This window comes from Fulmarus glacialis, unplaced genomic scaffold (genome assembly GCF_000690835.1).
Source record: "Fulmarus glacialis isolate BGI_N327 unplaced genomic scaffold, ASM69083v1 scaffold49325, whole genome shotgun sequence".
Taxonomy (NCBI): domain Eukaryota; kingdom Metazoa; phylum Chordata; class Aves; order Procellariiformes; family Procellariidae; genus Fulmarus; species Fulmarus glacialis.
Window position 1 is genome coordinate 1 of NW_009213338.1, and position 10,192 is coordinate 10,192.

Here is a 10,192-nt window from a genome sequence, read left to right on the forward strand (position 1 = left end):
CCTTGCGTGTCTTTTGACTTAAAATCAGAAATACTAATTTCGGTAGTTCTGCCTCCCCGTGCTGTGTTCGAGTTACTGCACCCTCAACCCGCAGGCCCTGCATCCGGCCTTTGCTGCCGGCCCCGGCCTGAGGCGCTCTGAGCTTTTCCAGAATTCTCGAATCCATCTCTGATTCCTCCCCCCGCCCGATTCCTCTAGCTCTCCCGTCTCATCCCTGGTACTGTCTCCCAAGCTCACTCTTTCTGCTCGCAACGCGCTCCTGATTGTTCCCTCCCCATGTTACAGCCTGGAAAAGGTGCAGATGGGAGTGAGATGTCTGTGGTAAATCGCCAGCATGAGTGGCAGGGGGGGGGGGGGGGGGCCTTCCAGACCTCCTGCTGTTTAGCCCATTTTAGCTGAACAGTAATTCAAAAAGCACATTTTTTCACGTTAGCTATTGCAGGGATTTGCTCAGTACAACTGCTATACTTTAGAAATTAGGTGCTGAAACAGTTGTACCTAAAGTTCAGCTGATAAGCAAGTAAACTGTATTGTTAGTTGTCGTCCTCTAACTACAGGAGGTAAAGGAAGCAGTACAAAGATTAGTGCAACCCGTAGTGGCAGATTCCTCTACTGTGACATAAATTCACTTAACTGATGTAACTTAATAACTTCCAATTTAACTAAAATACACAGTTTTGACTCGTGAAAAACCATACCTGCACATACGCCCTAGGCCTCCAAGCTGCCGCGAGGTGCTGTAGCAGGTGGCTCTGCACCCCAGGGGTAGGGCAGGGAGCGGTGCTGAACAGTGTGTGCACAGCGGCACAGGGCTGACTTCAGCAAAGTTTCCAGTACACTTTTATTTTCCCTCATATGTGGTGATACAGCTAATTCAGAAACAAAATTCACACAATGTGAACTCTCTTTGTACGGCTGGTATGTGTTATTTACAGTAATCTCTTCTGTCTGTCCCTTTGCTTGTTCCTCAGTTCCCCAAGGTAGTGAGCCATGGCAGCAGCTGTGGTCAATCTTTCTCCTTATTTTAGCCATTTTTCTTCACTGGTGAAGGATTGCAGGCTGGCTGTAGCTCTTGTTCCTTCTGCAGGTTCTCTTTCATTTCCTTCAGCAATCAGTTTGGAAAGTTGTTTTTTTGGTGTGAGATAAACAGAGGCTACAATCTTGACTCCAGTGTGTTTCAGTGATTTGGCCGTAATTGTTTACTGTATTTTAATTTCTCAAGTACAGCTACTGATATGTTACAATTTTGTTCTTAAATCTGAAAATAACTGCCTGTTTATGGCATTGGGGCCAGGAACTATTGTGGAGATTAGAATGATCCAGGTAGCAGTACTGTGACTGAGTATGTGCAGTTTATGCAAGTCAGTGTTGTGTTTCTTTAAAAAAATGCAAAACTGAAAGGCCATCAAATCTTAAAGAAAGAATGATCAAACTTAAACTAACAATTACAGAAAGCAAAACTTTGAGGAAGATATGATGATTCTGGGCTTCTGGTCTGGTTTTAATGTAATGGTCCACAGAATCAGCAAATGCAAACTTCTCTGGGCTGTACCCCAGCTGACTCCGTGCCTTGTCTATTCGAAATGTATGAGTTATAGAAATGTTCTGTACCTGTAGGGCAAAAAAGTCAACATACAAAGATATGAATACAGAGGAAATTGGAACAAAGTCTGTAAATGGTAGCAAAGACACAGTTAAAGGAAATGTGAAATACCCCCCAAACATTATATCAATGTTCTATTGACATATGTCACATTATTTTTAAAATTATTTACTCAAAAGGAGAATCTTGAAAGCCCAGAGGCAGTAAAAGCTGCAAAGCAGAATCTTCTAGTCTTGAAAACATCCATAAAAAATGTTCTGCACTCTTGTTTATGTATCTAAGGAGGCAGATAAAAGCCACCTGTTAAGTGTCTAAATACCTTCAGGAATTAGGGCCCAAGTGACCAGCCAACGCCATACAGGATACTGGGCCTTGGAAGGAAGGAGCTGAAGCAGCCTCTCCCAGATTGCAAGCATAAGCTCTTACCTTTTCAAAGATTATGGTAACGAGCATAATATATTGCCTAAAATGTACGACACATATATTTGCCCTGGAAACTGGACGCTGAAGTAGTACTGGGTGGGTTATACTTTCTACTGACTTAATCTTAAATTGTACCTCAGTATTAACATGTATGTAAGCATCCTGTGAGAATTAAGGGGAGTTTACAAAGACTTTACCTCATTTCTGGTCAGCAGTGGGGACAGTTCAACAAATGGCTTCAGCATCAGATGAAGGTATTCCATTATCATGGCTGCATAACAAAAGATTTCTACTTGAGGTAAGAATAGTACATCGCTATGCCATTATGATTTTGGCATATCTCGCACTGTATATGATAGTGAAGGATAATCGCATGCCTAAGAGCTCAGGGCACCATTACTAACATCAACAGGACTACCTGCTCACAAGGGGGTGGATTTAATCTTAATACTTCAGTCAACCTGAATTATGGCACTTGTGTGAAAAGGGTTTGGAGGGTTGGTGACAGATCTAGTGAAAAGATGATGAGACTTCATAAAAAATGTAGTAATAACAAAATACTCAAAGTGGGATTCTGTCTTAGCTGCACATGGGGTTCGATTCTGGAGAGAGCATGGGATATAGGAGAACGATAAATTTACCCATGCAGCAAAGCAGATACTCTTCAGCGTATTTCATGAAGTCATGGATTTTTACATTTAACTTTTTATATTCGTACCATTAACTCCACAAAGTTAATCATCTGTTAAGTCCTACATAAAACCTGTTTTTGTGGGACTTACTGAAATAACAGATCATTCTGGTTTCAACACACTGCACAGAGCTGAACTTCACCCCCTACTGCCGCATACTAGATGAGCCCACAGCATATTATTTTTATACATGAAACTGCAAAATGTGGGCAAATTAAAAAAAACTCAAAACATTATATTACAATTTGGAATGAGGGTAGCGTGGACAGGAAAGAGAAATGTTGATAAAATATTTTACCTGATGCATAAACTAAGGAAGTAGGAATACGTATCCGTGGTTTACTCCAACCTAATCTTTCAAACTGAAAGAAATTTAAAAAACAGTGAAAAAACCAGAAACCTCAAACAAGTGTTAAAGTTTCAATACAGAAGATATTTGTGGAAATATTTACTGATAAACCAGGAAATATCATCACTGCTCTTAGTATTTGAGTTTTCATTTTTCAGGGGATTCCAGTTAAAAATCACATGCAGACACTATGTAAGTTTCAAGTGGCAGTCTTAAAAAAAGGAAGAAAATAAAGTTTATAATAATCGATCGAAATGTCATGGTGTGCTGATACCTAATTTAACATTGTGGCATATTTATGGTTTTGAGCGCATCTTTAATAATAAAATGATCTTTTGAAAAGAATGTATATTACAGATTAATAATTAGGATTTATATTTTTTGTCCACCCAAAATAGCCACTGTTAACAGATGCATGCCCAAGAAATGAAGATAATGGCAACTGAAAAGAGGATACTGGTTTAGATGGTCCTTCGGTCTCAGTGAAGACAGTTGCTTTAATGGAATATTTTAGGTGGGCTTTGTAACAGTGCTAATCACACTGAACTTCAAGCAGGAATTAAAGCCACATTCAGAACGGAACTCTTACACCCAAAGCAAACATACCAAATGTAACATGCACACAAAAGCTGGAGTTGTGTACAGTCAAAGAAATTAATGTATTTGGAGATAAAGTATATCTTGTACGTACAAGTGGAGCTAACCATTCAAAAAGATTGAATTTTTCGCCATCATTAATGAAATACACCTGGCCACTCTGTTAAAGAGGGAGAGAAGAGACAAGTTAGTAAAAATAATACAGCATATATATTGACTTGTTTTCTTTATCTCATTCCTTACGAATAACTTAAAAATAATACAGCAATATAAAATACGCATGGATGTACATACAAGCCAACAAACTATCTACATGTGTTTCAATCAGTTGCCCTAATGTGTGCAATGAAATTGGTGGACAAGTGGTTTATGTGATTAACATGCCTTGGTATAATTTATTTATTACAGCCTTACACAGAACGGCTATACCGATTATACAGAGATTACCAAATGGACTGAAAGTGGTGCCATATCTAACTTGTGCTGTTAACACATATTCACCAAATGGTGGGACATGTTCTGCTCTCAGTCTAGTTAAGACTCATTGAAATCTGTAAGACTCCATCTATGTAACCAAGGCATAAGCTACTTCTTTCCCTTTTGCTTTTAGGGTTTTAGAAAAAGTAGGTTAATCTACTTTGAAAATCTTTCTAACATACTTTAAGGGTAATGCTTCTAGGTTAAATAAAAAACGGTGTTTACAAGGAGGAAAACAGTTGCAAATATTTTGTAAATCAATGAACCCAAATAAAATGTGCTTTTATTTGCATATGGTGTGGGAAGAACTGATTATCACAGTTCAGAATATTAAGTCTGGATCTATATACAGGGGAACAGGGGATGAATCTGCCTGAACTTCCAGTTTCATTTCTGACATAGCAAACAATCTTTGGTCATCTTCCAGAAATGGCAAATATTGTATTACAAAAATGCAAAGATGGAGATATTCTTACAGAACTGAATATTCCAACTTTTAACACACTGCACAGCCAATGCTGCCAGGTCCCATACTGTTCATAGCACATTTGTCAAATAAAAACAGAGACAGCAACATAAGCTAAAGGACAATAACACATATATTAATTACTGCTACTACAGTAATTACTATAGTACAGGAAATAGTGGCAGGATCCACTGTCAAATGAAAACTGTGGTGCTTTTATTGTTTACTTACAGCTATGTAGTTCTTTTCAGGGGTGAGAGCTTCAGCAGCTAGAATTTGAGCTTGTACAAGATTCTCTGCATGCACCCAGTTCATTTTAGCAGAAGGATCCCCAAACTTGAAGCTAAGTAGCCCTCTCTCAATGTTCTTCTGTAGACATAAACAAACATGAAACCAAAGCAAAATGGGTTTTAAAATGAGGTACAGTGCACTTTCTTTTCCAGCTAATTGTAGGTTTGTCTCTACTTAAAAAAAAATACATGAATCAATTAAAAAGAATCAAGAGAAGTGCAGAGGGCTCTAAAAACATTGCTCATGAGGAAGGATCGAAGAACGTATTGAACACCATATGTCCTGAATTTACAAAAAATACAAGTCTATTCTAAGGATAAGTAAAATATGATGTGGAAAGGTAAGATACAGTTCTGAATGGATCAAAAGTATTCACAAAATTGGATAAAATTTAACAAATAGCTTTGGCTGGGAAAAAATGGAAAGTAATGCTAGGTGTCACATTTTTCATTTAACAGGTACATTTTAGAAACTGCAAAATGTGACAGTTGCATAATGCCTTAAAATGGGCAAATAAGCTTAAAATCTTAAGTAGAAATTTTAAAAGACTGTATTTTTTTCAGGGGCTAAAGAAAACATCTCACGTTTAATTAAAGTGACATTTGCCATTCTTAAAAATTAGGTTTTTTAGAAGTTGATAAGTATATTTTGGCTGACTTCAATATAATTCCCTACCTCAGCCACAAACCAAAAAAATTTATTATGTGGTAAACTTGAATCTATTTTTTCCTCAAAGCTGTGCGTAACTTTATATTGTACTGATGCTTTTAAAATACAGGGATGACATTCTAAACACTGTACTAGTCCTACAGTTTAAAAGACAGCAAGTGAAAAAGAGTAAAACCTGAGCACTTCAGCTGTTTGCCCTTTAGTAACCTATTGTACCAGAAGGTGCTTCCGACCCCTTAACTTGTTTCATTGGATAGTGAAAGCTGTTAATACTTGAGACTGGAAATAAGATATTTTGCTGCATCTCTTTTCATTAATATTTTAAACCATTTGCTGTAAGCTGCATGCAGACAGGCATTTGAAATATCATAGATTGGCCTGAATCTTATAATTATAGTAAGCATTAAATCATAAAGCTGGACTTACATGTGTTTGTATTTCAAAAAAAGGCTTTTTTAATGTACTATACGTTCTTTACAGATATATTATAGTGCCTGTTAACAAAAATTATAATATCCTCAACAGACAATTAAATTGATGAATTGCTGCGCAATAAGAAGGTCAGTCAATTTATAACACAAATAAGTGATGCAGTTGTATATCATAGAAAATTCTGCTGATTAAAAAATTAAAATACATACTGCTAGCCTTGGCAAGTGTCTTTGCTCTTCTGGTCCATAGATTCCTGGTGGGCGAAGAACACACGTGTAGAGTATTCCACCTCCTACAAGAATTGGTAAGACCATTCTTAAGTGACTTTCACATGACTACGTTGTATCTTTTTTTGTATGAACCAAAGACTCTGATAGTGGAACTTACTCTGAAAAAAATTAACTTCACCATCTTAAAAGATAATACACAGCAAAAGGTGTTGAATTAGTAGCTGGATATTAAGTTGGCAGAAGCAGAACATGCAAATAGCAACATAAGATTCAGAGAAGCCCTGTCAGCATAGTCAGATTCCTAGAAATTACCAGATATTTCAAAACCTCTTTCTAACCAGTCCTTTGTCTCTGTGCCAAAGCAGTGAATGAATGTGCCAACTGTGATGATGAGTTTGCTGAAATGAGCAAGTTATTGGTAAGGAAGTGGAATGAAACCAACTAATATATAAAATTATTGATGGGAAACAGTGACTCACTAGCAGTACAAGATAGAGCTGAAGGCTTCTCAGTAGGCACAGCCAGCTCCCACTAGAACTGCTGTAGAAGCTCTTGATAACTTCAGTGGGAGAAAGTAAGGGCCATCATAAAAATCCAATCCCTTCCCAAGTAGATCAATTGGCTGGTTCATCATCTGCTAATAACTGTTCTTAATAGACTTGAAAACATGCAAAATACTCAATCCTGCTATGGCACAGGATCAAAATGGGATCTTTGGGACAATGACATTCTAGTTTAACTGAGAAATGCAGAACTGTGTGTTGCTCCTAAAATGAAGAGGGTCTTTGATGTGAAGAGCTGCTGAGAAAAGAGGAAATAAGGAAAAAACCCTTTATTTTTTAAACTAATTCTATTGGAACAGAATGCCTGTCAATGACTTTATATCTCTTTATAGCCCTCTGCAAGTATTAGGTGAAGAGATTCTTATCTGTAAGTTGTCTACAGCTAAATTTAGCTCAGTATCACTTGGTCACATAGAATCATGTTGCACTTTACATTAATTTGTTTTGCACTGGCAGTTACAGTATCTCACAGGTGAGCTTAAGTATTCAAGTGTATAACTGGCTTCCTCAACATGGAAAACTTTGGGAAGCACTAATAAATAATTCCAGGCTGTAGTATCAGGTGGCTTCTTCAGATTTTAATATGTAACTCGGGGGGAGGGGGGGGGGGGCTAACAATTTAATCAGCATTCATGTTTTACTTATCTTGTTTAATTTATAGCTGTCTTCATCTTTTCAATTAACATACTGAACTCATTGCTACCATGCTAAAACCTTTTACAGACACTGTGGGAACTTAAAAACAATTAAAAGTGATTTTTAAGTTAAAATCTTTTCGTTTGTGAGAGGGGGTAGATAGTTTGATTTCATAATTGCTGGACAATCTTGTCCACTAAGGATTGATACAGGATACAAGATGTTAGTGAGGAACAAGAAGAGGAGAAGTAAATTCCACTATGAATTCACGCTAAGGCAAAAGTACCTGCTAGCGGAGTTCCATTAGCTGCTAGTACCATTTGTTCTGCAATTGATTTGGTTCTGGAATAATGATCAATATGCTACAGAGAAAAAGCAAATAAGTTTTTATCTATTCTTGAAATGACAGAGCAGAGGGGCATCTCTTCTCCACTAGTTTTTACTTAGCAGATGGCAATAAATACCTCAAAATAGAGAGGCCGTGGGGTATTAGTTTAGGATAAAACACATGCATATTGCTAAGGTAAGCAAACATTTTTGTTTATGCAAATCCAGTTAATTAATTTCAGCACATTTGAGAAGCAATAAATACGTGTATGCTTTGAATGCTGTCAAGAATGTAATTGATCACCACTTTGTGATCTGGATTTCTTTTTCAGGTAACAGAAAAGTCAAAAGCCAGGTTTTGAAGACGTTATGATTGGTCTGAATTATCCTGTTCACTTTCTTGTGGCACTGTCCCAGAGAAAATAATATATTATTCAAAATATTATTCAATACTTTCTCTATCCATCTCTACTTCTTGAAAGACTGTGAAGTACTTGATGGAGAGAGGAGGGACACAAAAAACAACCGTGTATGCAAAACACCCAGAAGTACTTTCTCCTTTTTAATTAAATGCAATAAAACCGTATAAAAATAGGCTGCTTTTCCGTATCAGCTCTACATTGAATATATGTCATCTTCAATAAGGAAGAAGCAGAAAAATTATATAAATAATAAATTATTATATAAATAATAAAAGCCATATAACACAATCCCCATGTCCAGGTGGAATTTCATTAATGTTAACGGGACACTGTATGAGTTATTTTCCAAAATCAAGGCCTTGATAGGAAACAAAGAAATATATACTGCAATGTACATAAAACTGATGTGTCAAGGTTGTGAATAGCATCTACAAAGAGTGTAAAGAGTTTTCTTTCTTCTTTCTTGTACTTGGATTCTGGCATCAGGCAAAACACGGGCATGAAAACTCCAGGCTTTTTCAGAAACAAGAAAGTAAACAAAGAGGAAACTTGAAAATATAATAAACCAAAATACCTTTTCAATTGGAAAATATGGCACAGTTTCCTCATCACCATCTTCAATAGGAAGCCCTCCAAACACCACATTTACTGTACTGGTGTATATCAATCTAGTGATGTTCCTTTGTTTGCAGGCTGCAACAATGTATAAAGTAAATTAGTTTAATGGAAACTGAAACAACACGGAAAAAAAGTTTGTATGACCTTTTTCCAAGAAACTGTCAAATCTTAAAAGAGCAAATCATTCCATTTTATGATTGGGTGATTTAAAATGCAAAGCATATTTAAAGGGAAGACATCAGCGTAGAACCGAGGGCTTTATAATCTGGCGCATCCTAATTTGGATGCTGTAAGCTAACACTACGCCTCTGGGAGGGCTGCCACCAGCCTACTAAGATGGGCTTCAGCTCTAGCCAGCTTCCAGCTCCAGATGGCTGGAAGTCCTTCTGCTTCAAGGGCTGCCCACTATCTGTGCACAAGCCATTAGATATGAATGAGGTTTACTGCTACAAAACACACATGGAAATAGTTAACTCCTTACATGGATACAGATTCTGACATCAGGTCAAACATGGTTACAAAAAACTGAAGTAGTTGAACTACAGTGCTGGCTCTCATATCATACCCCATAGCAGAATCGAGCATAAAAAACCCCAATGACAGGTTTCCTCGTCTTCTGCCAAAAATGTAAAGTATTTGGCAAAAAATAGCATGTGCCAAAAAAGCCAACTGGCTTTTTCTAATATTTTGATATGCTATACCAACACCCAATGGCAAGGTTAGATACATACCATTAATGATGAATCTTGTTCCATGAATGTTTACAGTTTCAATCTCTTCTCTGTGTAACTAGGAAAATAAAGAAATTGTGCATTTTTGAATAATAATACATTTTAAATTCAATAGGGGGATGTTATAAATGTCCCCAAATAAAAGTAATGAGCTTAGTGCTTTGATTATAAAAAAGATCATTTGGACTGCTGTTTCAGACAAGACGTCAAATCATTATTTTTAAACTATGACTGAATTTTTCTTGTATTTTTACAGACTAGCCTGCTGGAAGCAAAGAGAATTGTGGTGCTTCTGAACATACATTTCCAGTTATTATACATCTTGCAGCAATATTTTAAATATCCGTGTTTCAGTAGCACTTCAGTGACCAGTTGCCTCTACCCAGAGCAATTCCAAGTATGCATTCCTCAGTTGCAAACATCTTTGAATGACCTCTTCTATCCAGCTAAGGTAATTACCGAAGTTCCTTTTATTAAATAAGGTAAGAAAGGGGGTGAGTGCGTTTGTAACTCTAATAATAAAAACTGTGGCTCAGAGTCCTACATCCAGTACATCCTTACAGCTTTTTACCCAATGGCAAACAATTAAGACTCGAAATACAGCCGTTGGTATAATTTAGTTATATAGAATTTATATATAAATATATAAATATATATATTCTTTTA

General features: G+C 36.8%; 1 protein-coding gene across 1 annotated transcript; it reads right to left on the bottom strand.

Annotated features, from left to right (window-relative positions):
* Positions 1-1,362: 1,362 nt before the first annotated feature.
* On the bottom strand, positions 1,363-9,584 carry LOC104070247 (putative short-chain dehydrogenase/reductase family 42E member 2; the record flags this gene model as incomplete). The annotated part of the gene is made up of 9 exons (XM_009578150.1): positions 1,363-1,611; positions 2,224-2,297; positions 3,017-3,080; positions 3,759-3,824; positions 4,839-4,976; positions 6,209-6,291; positions 7,715-7,790; positions 8,752-8,870; positions 9,527-9,584. Coding segments are annotated over 9 exons (927 nt in total), but the record flags the coding sequence as incomplete, so codon positions are not given.
* Between the last annotated feature and the right edge of the window lie 608 nt (positions 9,585-10,192).